At 59.0% G+C, this 18,690-nt stretch overlaps 1 protein-coding gene across 1 annotated transcript in view; it reads right to left on the bottom strand.

The window, feature by feature from the left end:
* Positions 1–1,217: 1,217 nt before the first annotated feature.
* CERK (ceramide kinase) overlaps positions 1,218–18,690 on the bottom strand; it is a 41,635-nt gene continuing 24,162 nt past the window's right edge. The window contains exons 5-13 of the mRNA XM_025456265.3: positions 17,913–17,976; positions 15,711–15,856; positions 10,905–10,979; positions 9,785–9,937; positions 8,020–8,125; positions 7,236–7,312; positions 6,423–6,628; positions 5,281–5,489; positions 1,218–3,693 (exon numbers count right to left, since the gene is read on the bottom strand). Coding sequence (XP_025312050.1) covers positions 3,621–3,693; positions 5,281–5,489; positions 6,423–6,628; positions 7,236–7,312; positions 8,020–8,125; positions 9,785–9,937; positions 10,905–10,979; positions 15,711–15,856; positions 17,913–17,976 — 1,109 coding nt within the window. The 3' untranslated portion in view covers positions 1,218–3,620. The remainder of the gene's footprint in view (positions 3,694–5,280; positions 5,490–6,422; positions 6,629–7,235; positions 7,313–8,019; positions 8,126–9,784; positions 9,938–10,904; positions 10,980–15,710; positions 15,857–17,912; positions 17,977–18,690) is intronic.

Below are 18,690 nucleotides of genomic sequence, written 5' to 3'. Positions count from 1 at the left end.
GGGCCGCCTAGGTGAGCGGTCCGAGGGAGGGGAGCCACTCCACCACCACCTGGGGTGACAGGACGGTGGACACTTCCAGATCGGCAGTTTCCAGAATAAGAGGCACATTTTGAGGATTCCATACAACACACTCCAAAAATCGCATTTACGTGTAAAAACAAAGAAACAATTAGGGTAGTCCCCAGATACAGTTTTTAGGAGTCTAAACAGAATTTGGAGACGTACGGGAAAATTAGAGAACTATCCCAAGACCTGAGGACGTATAAATGGGAATGTACGCAGTGTTCCTAGACTGGAAAGCAGAGTGTCCTGATGGGGGACGCCTGGGTGGGCGTCTCAGGCGGCTCAGGGGGTGAGCATTAGTCTTCGGCTCAGGCCGTGATCCTGGGGTCCTGGGATCGAGTCCCGCATCGGGCTCCCCACAGGGAGCCTGCTTCGCCCTCTGCTTGTGTCTCTGCCCCCTCCCCCCACCCCTGTGTCTCTCATGAATAAGTAAATCAAATCTTTAAAAAAAAAATACCTGAAGACCCAAAAAGCGGTTGGGCCGGGGCTCATATTCCGCCTTAACAAAAAGGCAACGAATTTTTCAAGAAGTGACAAGACAGAGGGAAGAGGGTTTGGGCCTTGAAGGTGATGAGCTTCCCTGGATCTGCAGTGGGAGGTAATGAAAGGTCCGGGTTTGTGCAGCCCCAGCCCCGCCGACCCCCCACCCCCACCCCGAGCGCCCCCTGCACTTGCTGCTTCTGGACGGTCTTCAGCCGCAAACCATCCTTAGGCCCAAGTGGCCTCCTTTGGGGTGACCTATTCTGACCCCTCACATGGATAAAGCAGGGGTACGGTACACTGGAAATCGGGGGCCCCTCTAGGGTGGGCAGGGAAGGGGATCGCAGGGACTCTGGGGTGCAGGTCCGTCTCTTGGCCAGGGTGGCGGTGGCTACACCAACGTTCATTTGATTCTTAATTTTTAAATCCTACGTAGCTGGGGGCGCCTGGGGAGCACAGTCTGCTGGGTGCCCGGCTCTCGATTTCTGCTCAGGTCATGGTCTTGGGGTTGGGCTCCGTGCTCAGTGGGGAGTCTGCTTGGGGCTCCAGGTCCCTCGGCCCCACCCCCTCCCTGCTCACGTGTGCTCTAAAATAATGTAAAACGCACATTGGTGTTTTCAGACAACATGCTCTGCTTTGAACATAGCAAGAATTTAGAAAAGAAAAAGAGCAACTCTGCCCAAAGTAATTTTATTTTTGTCTTCTCAAACATATCGGAGCAAATATGCCATCTTCCCATCTTGAAACCAGCAAGATTAGAAGGACACGAAGCCCCCCTTCAGCCCACACTTGCCCGTTACACAGGACTGACCAGAACAGTCACACCTGCCCACCGAGCAGCAGGTGCCGCACAGGTGCCCGCGTGGTGATGACAATAAGCCGGAACAGGGTCAGAGCGTAACGGCCGCCGTGGGGTTTCTGCACTAATGAGTCACAAAGTCAAAACGCAGACTAAGTCTTCTGGGTGATCCTAAGTTTTCACCAACCAGCCATCCGTTCCGATTTCCTTCCAAGACCTTGGAGTCCAGGTGTCTGGGGCCTTCCTGGAGGCCGGAGCCCCTCGCCCGCGTGGGAACGTCGGAAAGATCCTCCCGTCCTGTGCGCAGATCACTGAGGACCCTTGGGGCTGCTGAGACCGTCAGGCGCACCCCGAGAACGGCCCAGGGCCTGCGGCAGCCCACAAAGCCCGTGGCATGGCTGGCTTCCTTGGGGACCGGAAAATGCTCACCGGGGCTGGCGGGCTCCTCCACAGTTGGCAGTGGAGTTTAGGACGGACCAGGGCTGTTTGGGGGAGCCCTGTGAAGGAGCACTCCCCGGGGCGCGGGGCTGGGCGGCACCCTCGGGCCTGCCGTGCGGCCTCTGCCCCCGCACAGCACTGCCGCCCCTGCTTCTTTGGTTTCTTCCAACCGGCAGCAAGCAATGAGAGTCAGGAACAGCCAGCGCACTGACTTCCCACACCACCCTTCCCACCCACCCAAGACGGAGTAAACCCACGTGTCCAATTAATTACTCAGAAATGTGGCCCCTTCAGAAAAACAAAAAACCCACTGTTAAAGCTGCCCTCTTGTCTGACCCGGCTGGGACTAAGTGATAAAATAGGAAATTTCATGTATACTTCAAAATATAAACACTGCACGCGAATTCTAAAAATAGACGTCGGTTGGCGCTACCCTGACTAGCCGCGTCTGCGTAACGTCAAGCTCCTACGGGCACGACGCGCGCCGGTCGCCTTCTGTAACAGGCTTCCTCTCTCTTCGCGGACAGAGTTCGGGCCGCAGCTTGCACCTCTAATAAAGCTATCTTAGATGCATCTCCCAGGGACCTAAGCGTGAATACAAAGAAAACAAGGCCACAGCGGGGCCCGCCTCCAGGAGCCCCCAGCCTCTGCGGCTCCAGCGCTGCAGCAGAAACCAAGTCTGCAGCGCTAACCGTGGAGACCCCACGTATGCTCTTCTGGTGGAAAAGGACATTTTCAACAGATACATAGAATTAAGTGTGAAGAGAAGCACAGGTCTGGACCACGTACGTAGAACCTGGGGCCCACGCCGGAGCAGCCCGGGAACTCGGGGACCCCCCAGCAGGGCCAGGGCGATCGGGTTGAGGTGAACACGGAACCCACACGGTGAATTCATACTTCTTGCACGCCAGCTCCTGTCATGCCCCCCAGAGCCCACCTGTTACCCACTCCATGTCACGACAAAGCATCGCTTTTCTAAGTTTCAAACGGAGGGCACCCCGGGTGGCTCAGTGGTTTAGCACCTGCCTTCGGCCCAGGGCATGACCCTGGAGACCCAAGATCAAGTCCCGCATCGGGCTCCCTGCATGGAGCCTGCTTCTCCCTCTGCCTGTGTGTCTGCCTCTCTCTCTCTCTCTCTCATGAATAAATAAGTTTTAAACGGATGCTGTGTCCAGCGCTCATGATTGTTCTCGCTGCAGCTGGATTGTCCCAGGAGCACGACCACAGTGGGAGCCCGGGCTGGGAGCCTAAAGGTAAGAGTGTCAGTCCTGTCCACGTCCTTCTCACTCAAACGGTCTGTGCCCCAGGTTCTGACACAGGGGACACTGCGCTGGAACTGCCCCAACACAGGCTCCAGCAAGTGTCCCAAGCACAAGGCGAAACGAAGGCAATGTGCTACTTTCCAAACCCTGATGCCAAAACAACTCCAGGACGTCTTGCAAAGCGGATCAACGAGCCGGGAGAGACCTCACGTCCAGATGGTGTGACCTCACATCCACCGTCCCCAAGGTTACTGCGACAGAGCCACTGCTGGGCCCCTTAAAGATCTGCGCTGCTGCCATGGTGACAACCTAAGAAGCCAGCGCCCCCAAACTGACAACTGATGTTTGCTGAGAGTAAGTGATGGGAAACGCACCCCACAGGCTCACATAGAACTGAAAATGCCTGGTATGTTCACGAAATTGCTGACAAAGGTATTTTTTCTAAAACCAAGATCTAACTATCAAAAATAAATTTCTAAATTTCAATGTATATATCAACGTAATCGGTCTGCAGGAATTTCCTTAAATAATGTTCACACTTCCCAAGCATAGCAAGGCAGGCGATGCGTGATGGCGGCTCAGCTGTCCAATTCCTCCTTAGGATTCTCCTCGATTCCGCGAGCAAAGAGGCGAACCAGCTGGCAGTGGACCCTGCAGAGACAAAGGGCCATGTGTAAGCCCATGTCCCCCTGACCCTCAGCCTTGCAGCCGGTCATGGGTGGAGGCAGGGTGGCCGTCTCCTCATGGCTGGCTCTGGGCCCAACCCCACAGGGCCAGGCCAGGGGTCCGCGGGGACTCGCCCACCCTCTCGAGAGGCCTATTTTGTAAAGGGGGCTGAGGGCCAAGTGGCAGTCTGGGCGGTTCTCCTTCCAGCACTCCCTTTGGCAGAGTGACAAATCTCTAGATGACTGCTTTCCGAGCTTTCAGGGCCACGGGAGGGCTCCGTGCAGGGTGACCCCCCCTTGTATGGGATGTGCAGGGTTGTCCAGTCACCCCAGATGAGGGGCCCCACCCTGGCCCCACCCCAGGGTGCATCGGAACCTGGGGCGCAGACTGTTTGAGCGAAGTGCCCTGGGGACCCCTCCTTCCACAACGAGCATCAGGATGAGAACTGGAGGGGCTCCGTGGCCAGCGTGGCCATCAGGTCCCCACCGGCAGAGCCACCTTCCTCAAAGGTGTTCAGTAATAAAAACCCTGTAACTAAGTCACTCGCTGCTCAAGGCCTGGTAATGTTACCGAGATACCTAGGACATACTTGACAGAAAAATGCTCTTCCTAATTTTCAAAGTGTCCTATTTTTTTTAGTAAATCCTTAAACTGGCATTAAAAGTAATTCCACGTCTTTAACTCGTGAAGTTACAAAAGCCCAATCCCTGCATGTCTGACCGTCCTGCAGGGGTTCCCCGGGGCCTGCAGATCTGGGCTGGGCGGATGGTGCAGGTGCGGGGGCCACAGAACAGCTGTGGGCAGACGTGCGGCCCAGTGAGGCTGAGGCCGGCAATGCAGAAGGCTGGACGCTGTGCGTGGGACCCCAGCTCGTGGAAAGCTGAAAAGCCCTTTAATGTGGGGATCACACACCGTGACAAGCCCGTTCTCTAAACGTGGTGACTGAAGACGACGGGGGCGTGGACGGGTGCAGGGCTGCGGGCTATCCTGGAGGAGCCTAGGAGCTCCCCGACAGGTGCACGGAACCCCAGAAAGTACACCGACGCCTCCTGCTACAGCCTTTTGTAAAGACTCCTGTTACATGTTTTTTTGGGGGGGGGGGGGCACTTTCTTTGTGCTCGCGCTTCATCTGGTTGTGTAACACACGTGATCGGATGGCAGATGTCCACACCAAACACAGGGGCCCCTGCACATCTGCAGAGGACCCCCTGCCCCCAGGGAGGCCGCGAGCCAGACCCCCAGCCCCGGCCACAGGCAGGGCTCCAGTGGACCCAGTGACGTGGGACCTGCGAAGGTGGCCGGCTTATCTGTCTAAATAATTAGGAAAAGAGAATGAAAACACCAGAGCCAAGGACAGCTGCCAGTGCCAGGGTTCAGGGGGACGTGATGGACGGCCTGGAGAGTCCTGGGAGATGCCAGCATCCCGGCACGTCTCCCAAAGCAAGAGGGCAGCATCTGGAGGGCCGGACACACACAAACACATGCACGTGTAGACACCCGGCAGGCACCGGGCCGTGGGCAGGAGGACTCGGTGCCCACGGAGCCCCGGGGCCAGCGCCCACCGCCACCCACCTGACCTCGATGGAGGAGCTACTCAGGATCTCCCCGTCGCAGTTCCATGAGCTGTTGGAGACGGAGCAGCAGCAGGATGGGTGCTCGCTGCACATCTGCCCGAACCGCTTCTTCCCTCGCTCCTTGAGGTCGCTGTCCTCCTCCTCCATGTGGCTCGACGTAAACTGGAATTTCTTGACTCGGTAAACTTCGACAAAAGCAAAGTCAAACTACGGAGAAATACGGGAGAGGGTGTGCATGCTCACTGGGCCGGGCCGGGGGGCCGCACGCTGGCAGCTTGCACGCAGACGCAGGCCCGACACCTGCCTCCCACCACATCCACAGTGACGGGCACTTTATAAAGAATCCTGGAAGGGGTGCCCGGGCGGCTCAGTCGGTTCAGTGTCTGACTCTTGGTTCCATCTCAGGTCATGATCTCGGGGTCGCGGGATGGAGCCTCACACGTTGGGCTCCACACTCCGGGTTGGCTTTAGATGCTCCCTCCCTCTCCCTCTGCCCCTCCCCCCCCCAAAAAGTAAACAATTAAAAATAAAAAAAAAAAGAATTCTGGTGGTTCCTTAGCAGTAACTTGGAGAATTGTTTACCTTTTCTGGAAGCACAAATGGGAAAGCCCCCTAAAAACACCATTAGACTACACTTTAAGTACAATTAAAAAAAAAAAAACCCTCATAAATCTTACTAAGATCAGAGACTGACTCGCTGCTCCAGGCCTGTGGACGTTGTTAGACTTGGGGTCTCCCCATATGAGCTACGGATGCCAGCCGCTGCGGGAAGGTTGGCTGGAGGGGAGGCCTGTATTTTTTTTTTTTTTAAGATTTTTATTTATTTATTCATTAGAGAGAAAGAGAGAGGCAGAGACACAGACACAGGGAGAAGCAGGCTCCATGCAGGGAGCCCGACACGGGACTCGATCCTGGGACCCCAGGATCGCACCCTGGGCTGAAGGGATTAAATGGCTGAGGCACCTGGGAATCCCCAGGAAGCTGTATTTTTAACGAGCTTTTGTCAGGAGCAGCTGAGACCCGGAGCTGGAGGGGTGAAGCAGAGCTCAGAACGGCCCTCCTCCCGGCGACACAGCTGGGGATTCCTGGGGCAAGGACGCCACTCACCACCGCGGGGCACAGGACGAGCACCCCACTCACCTGGTCATACTGGTTGGTGTGCCTGACGAGGAATCTCAGAAAGTTGAACCGTGAGCATTTCCGGATAAGGATGAGGTCGGAAGACCCGTCCCCCAGGTGGGCGGCGGGGGAGAGGCCCGAGGGGCTCCGCGGACAAGCACAGCACATGTTGGTGGCGTTGATGGCCAGGAACTTCCCGCAGACCACCTTCCACTCTTCCACCTCCTCTGAAGCAGAAAGGGGCGGGCAGCGGGGCCGTCAGACGTGCAGTGGGGTCCCGGGAGCATCTCCACGAATTCCCCACGCAACGGACTCCTGGCACCGACATGCGGGACCCTGGGCCGCCCGCCACCGCCCACAGGGCCTCACGGGGGGAGTCTTGGGCAATTTAGAACAGGGGTCACCACGTCTGGCCCGCCGCCTGATTTTGTGTGGCCTGTGAGCTACGAGTAATTTCCACGTTTTTAAATGGTTGGAAAAGATCAAGAAGAATGACATTTTGTGACATACGAAAATTCTATGGAAGTCTAATGTCAGTGCCCGTGAAGACAGGTTTTGCAGCGTGGCTGTGCCCCTCCCCAAGCGCCGGGAAGGGCCGGAAGGCTGGAGCGTGAGGCGGTCACAGGAACGCTCGCGGGCCCCCGATGCAGAGCCCGGTGGGCGCCACCACCATCCGCTCCTCTCCACAGGCTGGCACCTGGCAGCCACCCGCTGCCGCCTGGAGCTCAGGAGACAGACGCGCCAAGCGCCCCGACATGGGCAGTGGGAGACGCAAACGCTCAGGTTCAGAACCGTACAAAACTGCACACGCAGGGTCCACTTCAGAGACGTTACCTGTGTTCTCTAAGCCGTACAGCGACCTCTTCTGCTCCTCCTCCAGCTGCTGCTTGCTTTGCCGGCACACAAAGCACCTGAAAGACAAGGCCGTCAGCACCCTGCCGGTGGTGTACAGACGGGACGCGGACGCGGGCACAGACACGAGGACCGCGTGCTTCTTGTGTGACAGCAAGCTCAGTTCCAAAGACTTAGCTCACACTCTTTCCCTTGCACGTCGGTTTGAATTTGAATTCTCCAAATCAGACCTTGTAACAGTCCCGTGTGGCCAGGGGTCCTGCCCTAACACGTCTAAGCGTCCTAAGCAGCAAAGGGCCTCGAGTGCGCCCAGAGCCGGGTCGGCTTGGCCCCTCGTTAGTGGAGCGCCAGCTGGGGTGCCGGACACCAGGGGTTCCCATCCCACAGACCCGATGGGGTCTGTTCCCGTCGCTAACAGGTGAGTCCACGACGTCGAGCTCCGTCATCAGCACGGACGGTCTCTGTGGTCCTGGGCACCGCGGGACATGTGTTCACACCGGTGGGATGAGCTCATCAGCTCTGCTCGGCAACACGACGGCTAAAACGGCCTCCCCCACTCTATAGTCTCAGTCTTCGAAGGAAGGAGCTCGGGTGCATGTGACCCCGGAAGCCCTCCGCCGAGCAGCGCTATTGCTGGACCTGAGAACCACCCTCGCCACTTACACCTGGAAGATACCCGCGTCCATCCACGAGAAGAGTGCACCCCCAACGGCCCGGCTCCACTTCACGCCATTGGCGATGGAGACGCACGGAAGGTGGTGCTTACCCCGCCCGGCAGGGTTTCCTGTCCCTGGGAGACCCCACTGTGTGTCGTGCTGGCAGGAAAGACACCGTCCCTTCGTAGCAGTGATGCGAGAGGAAGGTCTTCAAACCTGGGAACAGAGCGTGAAGCAAAGCAGCCCAGTGTCGCTCCCTGGCCACCAGACTGTTAGCACACCTGTTCCAGGACACGCCACCCCCAGGCCACCAGCGCTTTCCAAGACCCGTGTGCCAGGAGCAGCACGGGATCGGGCCACGATGGGCGCCTGGTCACCGGGGCTGCCTTCAACGGGGGACGTCTCTGCCAGCAGTGACTCCTCCTGGCCTGCCCGCATCCAGCAGAGCCCCTGACGTCTGCATAACTTGAAGGAGACGCTTCAAAGGGCAGCATCACCAGAGCCACCTCCTTGCGCCTTCCAGGCAACTCCCAGGCCCGGCCACCCAAGGTCACCCAGGACAACTCTGGCGTCTGGGAGGGACTCTGACAAGGTCGGGGCAGCACTGCCCCCAGAGGGCTGTGGCCGGTCCCTGTGCCAGATGGTGCTGCGCTCTCTGCTCTGAGCTGGCTTGGCCTGCCTTGACCTACCCCAGAGTGCAGGTGAGTGCAGGAAGCCCAGCAGGTTGTGAATGGGGCCTGAGGGTGCCCTGGGCCACAGCGGGGACCGTGCCGTGTCTTGCAAGTGTAACAGTGACACCGTTCCCTGAGTCGGATGCTGGGCTGGTGCTGGCTATGATCACATCTGCCTGATGGTGACACCCCCAAGCCCCTCTGCCCCAGCCTCCTGCCTGTGGGACGTGCTTAGTAACTACCTGTCCCCTGCGGACACCACCTTCCTCCCACCACTGCTCCCCCGGGGGGGGGGGGTCTGGTTCCCTGGCTACCCCCTCCCCTGCATGGACAACCCTCTACCTCAGCTCCTGGCGAGCGTAAAGGGTGTGCAGCTGGGCCCCTGCAGGGCAGCCTCTCTCCCCAGGGCAGTGCCCCATCCCGGCCTGTCCCTGGATGCCCCTATGTGCAGGTCCCACGGGCCCCAAAACATCAGCCTCCCGTCTGCCTCTGGAACTACCTCCGAGCACCGCGGTGTGTCAGGTCCCGGGTGGGGCTGCAGATGCGGACAGGACACACCTCGGGTCCTACTGCAGGGTGACTGCGGGCCCGGACGAGGCCCCAGGGCGCAGAGCGAGCGGTGGGTGGTCAGGAAGATGGTGCCCGTCTGACACTCCCGCGGCTCTTCTCATTGCCCCATCCTTCCTCTTCCTACTTCTGGTTTTAGTAGGTACGTTTCTTTGGAGGGCCTTACATTTTAACTCTCAAGCCACAGCGTAGGTTTAAGGTAGGTGGGTCCCGGCAGTGCCCCGAGCTCAGCAATTTACCGTCCCTTTCCCTCCCTCGGATTCTAAGACCTGGGATCCTTCAATTCAACTTAATACAGATTTGCCCAAAAGCAAACTGGAGAGGACACTGACCAGATAAATGATACTTCTCAAACTCAGCCAAGGAGTTCGTCTGGGCGGCAGGGGTGCCCACACACCTGCATCCTGCCAGACTCCAGTTCCTACCAGTTCCCGCTCTGCTGTCCAGGGGGTAGACCTGGTCTGTGGCCTGGGACGGGGGTCCTCAGGGTGCTCACCCTGCCCCGCGACGCCCTAAACCCATCAGATGTGCACCCACGACTGTGGGGAAGCCAGGTGCTCGGCTCCTGGGACCAGGGGCACCTGCCCCGCAGACACCGTGCACCTGAGCCCAGATGGCGCACGTCACCCCGAGTTACCTGAGAAGTCGTATCTGATGAGCCCCATCCACCGCTTCTTCTCGCTGTCCTTGATGATGTCCCCATAGAAGCCGTACCCCAGGAGGGACACGGAGTACCGCAGCAGCGTGCTGTTGTGATGAACGGAGGACACGTCCATGGGCAGCGAGTCCCCTGCGGGGGAGAGACGGTGCCCTTTCCATCCGACACGGTGCCTCCTCCCACCCCGGACAGGGCCTCGCCAGTACACAAGGACCCAGATAATTAGGGCCCCCGGGTAGCTCAGCGGGTGAGCATCTGCCTTTGGCTCAGGTCATGACCCCGGGGTTCCGGGATCGAGTCCCGCAGGGAGCCTGCTTCTCCCTCTGCCTGTGTCTCTGCCTCTCAATCTGTCTCTCTCATGAATAAATAAATAATATCTTTAAAAAACAAACAAAAAAAAAGACCCAAAGGATTAAGATGTGAAGCAGGCAAAGGGCAGTCAATGCAACAGGCTGTGCTCCTGGGGCGCCAGGCACCTGCTCTTCCTTCAAATGACAGGATTTGACTAAAACTTCCAAAACAGGTTTGGAGAGCTGTCCTGGAGGGACAGAACCACGATGGCCCGTGAAGCGTGTCCCGTGCCGCTAACGGAAGGGGGATTTGACAATGAAGAGAGGGCGCCAGCATCCTACCCTACCTAGATCATCGTAAATGGGCGACTCGTCAGCAGCACCTGTGCGGCTTTGGGTAACATGTGAGCCGCCCTGGCGTCAGGGACACGAGTGCTCCACGTGCCTGCCGTGCAGGGGCTGAGGTCATGTGGGCAGGACAGGGCTGCTCCTGGCTGAGGCAGTGACTAGCTGCACAGGCGGCCTCCTGCCCTCGGGCCGAGTGTGCAGGTGCACAGTAGACGCCACATGCAAGGGGCATCGCGGGCACCACAGATTCGGGTCTGGGCAGCCTGTCTTGATGAGGGCAGGGGGCTGAGTCCGACAAAGAGGGTCGGCCAGGCCTGCACATGGGGACACTGAGGCAGCTGGGCGGGCACAGGGTGCCTGTGGCTGCGGATCGGGGCACCCGCGTGTGCCCAGCGAGCTCCCAAGCCTGCCGCCCGCACGCAGCTTCTCACACGGCCCATGTCCGCTGGGAGGGGACTCACCCACGATGATGTGCAAAGCCGACGTTTCCGCATCATTTGTGCCAACAGTGGAAAAACACACACAGTCTGTTGACCCTAAAGAAGGAAAGAGAAGAAGAAGGTCCTTAATGTCAATACAATGATTTAAAATCGTGGCAGGCTTCCCCCGGAAGGCTGCGCGCCTCCCGTTGGCCCAGGAAGGACTCGCCATCTGTACAAAGCCAACACCGGAAATACTGACATGAACTCATCAGAAATGCTGAGACCGGCCTTGCAGTAATCCCAACCAGCTCCTTGCAGGGCGTTCAGAGACTGCTCCTCAACCCCGGCCTGGGGAGTGGAGCCCCAACAAATGTGCGCTCCACACAGTGCTTGTGTCCCCTGCACACACCAGTGGCCACAGGACCCATAGGCACCAGCACGGAGGCATCACCAGTGGGAAAGTGTGTGCAGGATGAGGACAACCTGGGGAGGTCCCAGAACAGCCCCGCAGAGCCTGCACCCCAACACTGGCTCCCTGGCTCACAGCACACACTGAGGCCTCCCTGGGTCACAGGGGCGCAGCAGCTGCCACCTGACAGGAGGGGACCCCACCGAGCACAGCCCTCCCACTGATGTGCTTGTCTGTAAACGGGGTGGGGGGGGGGGTGACCTCAGAGCACCGGCCAGTGCCAGGATCCCCAGGGCCTGGTGACAATGCTATGGACCGTCCCTCACTCCATCCCGCTAACTGGGTCAGAATCCAGGTCAGCGTCCCCAGCCTGGGGGGCAGAGACTCTCCTGGGCTGCTTATTTATAATGGAGATTCCTGGGATCCCTGGGTGGCGCAGCGGTTTGGCGCCTGCCTTTGGCCCAGGGCGCGATCCTGGAGACCTGGGATCGAATCCCACATCGGGCTCCCGGTGCATGGCGCCTGCTTCTCCCTCTGCCTATGTCTCTACCTCTCTCTCTCTCTCTGTGACTATCATAGATAAAAAATAAATAAATAAATAAATAAATATAATGGAAATTCCTGAGCCCCTCCGCCCCCCGAGATCCTGACCCAGCGGGCCTGGGACGGGGCTGAGCAGTCTTAATTTTAAAGACGTCGGCTAACCAGCTGGAAGGGCCTCATGTGCATTTCCCAGGAATAAGGTGCGTGGCAGGACCCGGAACACAGTGTTGCCACAGGCACAGACGGGGCACAGATGTGGCACAGCCCGATCCACAGGGAACAACCAGCACTAACAGGCCCGAAGCCTGGGTGCCACCTGCGTCCGGATGCCCTGCCCTCAGGCCCCACAATAATCTAGGACTCTGGTCGTAAGTGATGGCCCACGAGGCTGGAAGGCTGCAGGTTCCTGGCAGACCTGTTGGATTGCAAGCACCTGTGTTGTGTCTGAGGGTAACAATCTGCTCGGCTTGTGTCCGAGGGGAGGCTCTGGATTATTTCATCTAAGCAAACATATGGCTGCTGATTGCTGGTAAGTCATACAGACACACACACCTGTTTTTAATATGTTTTTCTCTTTTTGTTACTTGTAACTTGAAGACTTTGCTGAAATCTCATTCCGAAAATGAGTCAAAATGTAAAAAATTTTACATGAACATTTAAGAACACGGGAGTGAGCAAATCTTAATAAAAATTAAGAGCAACGGGATCTAAGAAAACCCATGTGGCCCCCGACCCTCCCACGCCCTCATCTTTATGATGCACGGTGCTCAGATAGCCAGCACGCACATTTCTGAGACAATAAATGCAAAAAAACCTATTTAATTATCGTGGACTATGCCCCAAGGTAGTTCTTCACATCCCCAGAACCTTCCGGAATGTCTGCAGAGCCCATTGGCTCCCCTGGCATGCCCAGGGACACAGGCTGATGGAACTCCTAAACTGGCCTGCATGCACAGAGGTGGGTCTCGTAGCATCAGCAGGAACCCGGAAAGGATCATGGGTAAGAACGAAGCGGGGAGCGTCCGGTCCCCCTAACTCCCCAGGCTGGAGCTGTGCTGCGCACGGAGGAGCCACAGCAAGCGGAGCCTCGAGGTGGAACTTCACGGGGCTCAGGTCTGCGCATGCAGGCCGCCCGGCATGACCACAGCGGCCCTGGTGGCCACCCACCTCCCGGAGGGCACCTTGCCGTCCCGAAGCTGGAGGCGCTGGGTCCAAGGGGGTGTGGGTGGCACAGGGCGAGGCGCCCGGTCTTCCTGATCAGGGATTTTTAAAGGCGCCCATCGCTCAGCTTACGGCCTACGCTCAGGACCCGTCACGGGCCCACCACCCTCCGCCTGCACCTGCCAGCCCGGCCCCGCCTCTTGCTCCCTGCGCCCTGCAGGAGCCACCACGACCCCAAGGCAGGGCTGTCCTCACCAGGTTCCAGGTCTCCCACCAGCGTCACCGCGAAAGGCCTCCGGGAGCCCCGTGTGTCTGCAACGGTGTGCCCCCCTCCCCGCCACCGCCCTGCCCTCTGCGTCACGTGCCCGCGGTCTGCCTCCCCGCGCCCCGGGGCCCCCGTGCAGAGAGCACCATGAACCCCCGGCTGAACGAGCCAGAGCTCCGGGGAGCCTTCAGCTCGCAGGGCCAGCCTGGCGCAGCCGAGGGGCCGGCAGACGGGTCCACGCAAACAGCCCGGCCTCCTCGCCCCACGGCCCCATTCCTCCTTGTAACTTTCAACAGCTCATCCCTCAGGTATGACATCATTTCCTCAAACGTCTGTGCGGCCCAGGCCTTACCACAAGGAAGCCCCAGCCGGACACGTGAGGTCGGGCTCAGATCAGGCATCAGGACATGGTTCCGGCTCCGCCTCCGGCAGACAGAGCAACGTCCCTCCCGAGGCGGGGGGTGCGGCTGTGCGGCGCCGGGCAAGACAGGAGGACAGCGGAGGGGACCACGTCCTGCCCTACACCGGCCCTACCTCTCGATCTTAAGTGGAGAGCCTGAACTTCGGAAACCCCAGCACGGGACTCCACAGCTGGAGCTCTGAGGACCAGCTGGGCCCTGGACCACCCGACCCACCTCGGCTGCCCGGCCATCCAGACCCCACACCCCGATTCTGCGGCCCCCAGGAGCCTCGTCTCAAATCTCCACCAGACTCTCGCCCCCACCCCGGTGCCTCGTCCTGGCTCCCCCCAGGTTACTGAGATTGTCACAGGGTCCCCGGCGCCTCCTTCACCCTCACTCCATCGATTCCTGTCGCCTCTGCGGCAAAGCCACACCCCAGCCACGGCCAACCCGTGGCCACTCGGGACCCTGGCGTCCTCCCCGGGGCTCGGCCGGCCCGCCCAGAGCAGGGCACAAGAGTGCGCTTTAGCAGCCCACCCAGACGACACCGCCCGCCGGCCTCCAGGGCCTCCTCCCGCTGCAGCTCACCGAGTGGTCTCAGGACTGAGCCGCGAGCTGGGCCCCCGCCCTGACCCGTTAACCCACTCCTGGCGCCCCTGCCACGTGGGGCCCTGCTCATTCCCACCCGCTCCGCCCCAGCTGACCCTCAGCACACCCACGTCCCAGTGCGGCAGGCCCCGACCTGTCACCTCCCAGAGGGCCCTGGACAGCCCACTGAGGGAAGCCCCCCAGCCGCTGCCCCGAACCGTCTCCTCCGCAGCAAGCCCGCTATGGAAACCCTCCTACACCCACGTTTCCTTGTGGGGGGGGTCTCCTGCGTGGGCAGAGGCCACAGCACCTCGTTCTCTGTGACCCCCAGGCCCAGGACCCACACAGTGGCTCCATCCGTCCTCACGGAGCTCCCACGCTTCCTCCGAATGTCGGAGGTACAAGGGCTGCTGTGGGCAAACGGCCACGCGGGACGTCGAGGAAGAAGCATTCAGCAGGGAGAAAACTGAACGTCAGGTAGCCCGGGACAGACCACGTGCAGAGACGAAAGACAAAGCCTGACTTGGGCAAGAAGCTGGGAGCTACAAGCAAGACGCGTGATTACTACACAAACGACGTTAGCCAGTGGGGTGGGGGGGGGGGGAGGTCAGACTCCTCCTGGCTGGGGGGCGGGCACGGGTCCACACCCCCAGTGACTTGGCACCTCCTGCACGGAGCCGTCCTGGCAATGAAACGACATGACACACGCCTGCACACAGCCAGCCCGGGACCAAGCGGCCGCAGCGCAGACTCGGGGCGCCGGACACAGGTGCCTCCTCCCTGCCGCGCTGTCTGCAGAGCCTCGAACCAGCACTGCGCAGGCTTCACTTAGCTCAGCACCGTGATTTTTCAAAGAACTAGGTACTTCCTAGAAAGACAAAGGGCGCTGAGCTAGGGCGCCTGGGTGGCAGTCGGTTGGGCGTCCGATTCTTGGCTTCGGCTCAGGTGGTGACCTCAGGGTCATGGGATCAAGCCCCGTGTCAGGCTCCACATTTGGCAGGGAGTCTGCTGGAGATTCTCTCCCCCTCGTCCCCCTCAAATAGATAAATAAATCTTAAAAAAACAACAACCCACCCTGAGCCACACCCCTCCCCAGCTGACACAGGAGGGCGCCCGCCCCAGTGCGTGACCTGCCCCTGGCCCCCATCACCCCCAAGTCTGGGCTATAGGCCACTTCCAGAAAACCACCTGCTTCCTGGGCTTCCTTCCCTCTCGATGTGCTCCGGGTCCCCGCGCCCCCTGGTCCCCTCGTCCCCGCCAGCTGGTCAGTCCTCAACAGCTGACTGTCCCCCGGCTGCCGGCTTCTCAGCACCCATGGAAGCGGACGTCCGGGGAAGGAGGACCCGATTCCCTCAAACACTTGTTCATAAACTGTCCCTCAGGAAATCTGCCCCCGTGTGGGGTAAGATCACTGTTCCAGAAACAGAAGGGCCCTGAAGGGAAGCTGAGCCTGCTGCCCCAGGGCAGGGGCACCCCACCTGCGGGGATGATGCCGATCCTGAGCGGGCTGGGCACCAGCGCTGCCCTGGGCTGGTTCTGGTCCACGCCAGCATTCCTCTGCGTCCTGCCGATCAGGCCATGCAGGATCTCGCTGAACATGCCGTCTCCACCGACGCAGATGATTCTGCAGGGGACACGGGTGGTTAGGGTCCCTGCCGCTGTCCCCACAATGCCTCACTCTCCACTGCTTGTCGTGGTGGTCCTGAGAAGGACGACCGGGTGGCAGGTTGTGTGGCCGAGCCGGAGCCCACCTAGGCCCCGGGCACGCGTCCCCGTGCTCCCTGCGGCCACCCTGTGCTCCCATGTCCCCCGGGCTGCAACAACTGCCACCACTTGTGTCTTACACTGTGTCTTACACCCGTTCCCTCCATCGGGGCTTCTTCCCCCGCTGCCAGTGGCTCCCCGGTTCCCGCTGTGGCCACAGGAGGCCGGGCTCCGAGAGGCCATGAGGCCAGGGCTGGGACTGAGCCTCCGCCCCGCTGTGTCCCGTGGGCCCTGCTCATCATCCCCCTCTTCCTCGGCCCCCAAGCAGGTGCTTTTCTTCAGGCCAAACTGCTAAGAAATAAGCAGACAAAGCAAAAGCAAAACAGCCTCTCCCTCCACTCCACCTGCCCGGACCTGGGCCTCCACACCCCCCAGGGGTTCTGGAAGCTGGCACCAGGCTCCCACCCTTGCTGACGCTCCCTGCCACCTCCTGCACTGCTGTTCCAGGCACGGTCGCCTGCCCTTCGCCCCACTCGTCCTCGAGGGGGACTGACCAGCCTCTACTTCCCGGGACCTCTCTTCTGGGTCGCTCCTCACACCGTCTGATGTCCCGGGGGCACAGCCGCCTACTGGAGGCCCCAGCTCGGGACAGCCCTGAGGCAGGGGCACTCGTGACCAGGAGCCCCACTCAGAGGTGGCCCCGTGGGCCCCAGTCACGCCACTGGTGAGGCGCAGGCTAGGGTCAGACCGGCAGCCCTGGAGCTGCCCTAACCCTCACACTGCCTGGATGCCAGGGGCCGACCCGCCCAGCTGAGCCCTCGGCTCACGTTCTCCACGCTGGCTGCCCTGCTGTCTTCAAAACCGACTTCAATTCCTTATCTCATGGCTTGGTAACGTCACTGTCACTTGGGTGAGGAATCCCTGCACGTCTTCTGTAAGATTAGGTCACCAGGACCAGTCAGTTCTCCCCGGACGTGCTGGAGACCATCTGACCTCTGTGCCTGTCCTCCGCACCGTCCAGCCAGCCCTGCCCACAGCCCAGAACCTCCTTCAGCCTGCCTCAGCCTGGCTCTGATCCCACGGCCTCAGTACTTGCCACACGACCTCAGTACTCGCCACACGGCTTTCAGGAGGGTCCTTCCAACACGCTTGGTCCTCAGGACCTGATCGTGAGCTCCCTGGAACCTCACCGCTGCAGAGGAAGCTGCCCTTCCCCAGGGCTCGAGTGCTCCTTCGCGGAGCACCTGCCCTGTGCGCCTGCCTCTGCCAGGGGCCGGGGGACAGCTGCGCACAGGACCAAGGGTACCGGCCTCCCGGGGCTGCAGGCGCAGACTCACATGGGAGGCCGGCCAGAAGAGCACAGCAGCCCCTGGTGTCACGTAGCCAAGCACACACACCACCAGGGTGAACGAGAGGGGACATGCGACACACCAAAACCAAAGGACGCCACAAACAACTGGTCTATACTCTCAAAAACTCCGCCACCCCAAGAAATGCTGCGGAACGGCTCCAGGTCTGAGACTAGAGTGCTCACGACAGAGTCCAAGGGAGGCAGGTCCAGGTGTCTTCCTGCCGTAAAGGAAACGTGGGACACACGGCGGGACCCAGAGGACGCAAGAGCACTGTGTCCGTGTGCGTGCCTGGATTATCACAGTGTTCTGGTTCTGTAAGAATGTCCTTGGTTTTAGGAAATATGCAAATATTCAGGGACAAAGGGTGACCATGTCTGCAGCAGGCTTTCAAAGGATTCCGAAAAGGTTCATCTGTGTACGTAGGTAGTAAGACGGAGAAGGACAACGGTCAGTGGGGGTCTCCAGGTCATAGAAGAAGGTGGGACAGAACTTTGCTGTGGTTTCTAACTTTTCTACAATTACAATCCGGAATAAAACGAAGGGCAGGGAGGGAACCACAGTGAGACAGAAGGGTGAAGCCAGATACCACCCACTACATACACGTCACGGGAAAAGAAACCTTACCCGTCGTATTTGTCTATGTTGATCTCATACAGACTCTCCTTGGCCTGATTCGCACGTTCAGTAACTGTGGGAAGAAATAACATGATGTTGTACAGTCTGCCTTCAAATCTGAGAATCCAATTTAAAATAAAAAGCAAGCAATTCTTTTCTGAGGTCCTATAAATCCTCAGGAGGGTTTCCTGCAGGAAGTCCCTCTTCGGAGAGGGGACGCTGACCTCAGTGGAAGGTGACACTCTCGGGACACGTTCTGCTGCCTAAGACGTCACATCCTTAGCACCTGAGCGCCGACAAACAGTAACTCTTTGGAAAGAGATTACATCTTCTAGTTGAGAGTAATAATTTTCCTTATTATCCAAGCTATGTTGACATTTTTAATTAATTGAATTTAAATAAAACAATTTTTTAAAGATTTTATTTATTTATTCATGAGAGACACATACAGAGAGACAGAGATGTACGGAGCTTGATGCGGGACTCGATCCTGGGACTTCAGGATCATGCCCAAAGGCAGATGCTCCACTGCTGAGCCACCCAGGTGTCCCTAAATAAAATAAAACTTAAACACAAAGAAAATTCTAGGATATCTCAAGACGTGAGAAAAAGAAAATGTTAGCCTACGGTCTGTGTACTCAACGTAAGAAACCAGCACAACAGAAACTCTAGTGAGTGTCGTCTCGTACCCCAGTCTTGTTTTATCACAACCACTCTTTTCCAGTGAAAAGTTCTCGGTAATGACCGGTCACAGGCCCACGTGCTGCCCTTCGGGTCCACAGCACAG

Source organism: Canis lupus, chromosome 10 (genome assembly GCF_003254725.2).
Source record: "Canis lupus dingo isolate Sandy chromosome 10, ASM325472v2, whole genome shotgun sequence".
Taxonomy (NCBI): Eukaryota; Metazoa; Chordata; class Mammalia; order Carnivora; family Canidae; genus Canis; species Canis lupus.
Note: the sequence above shows the minus strand (reverse complement) of the source record. Positions and strands in the feature narration are given on the sequence as shown.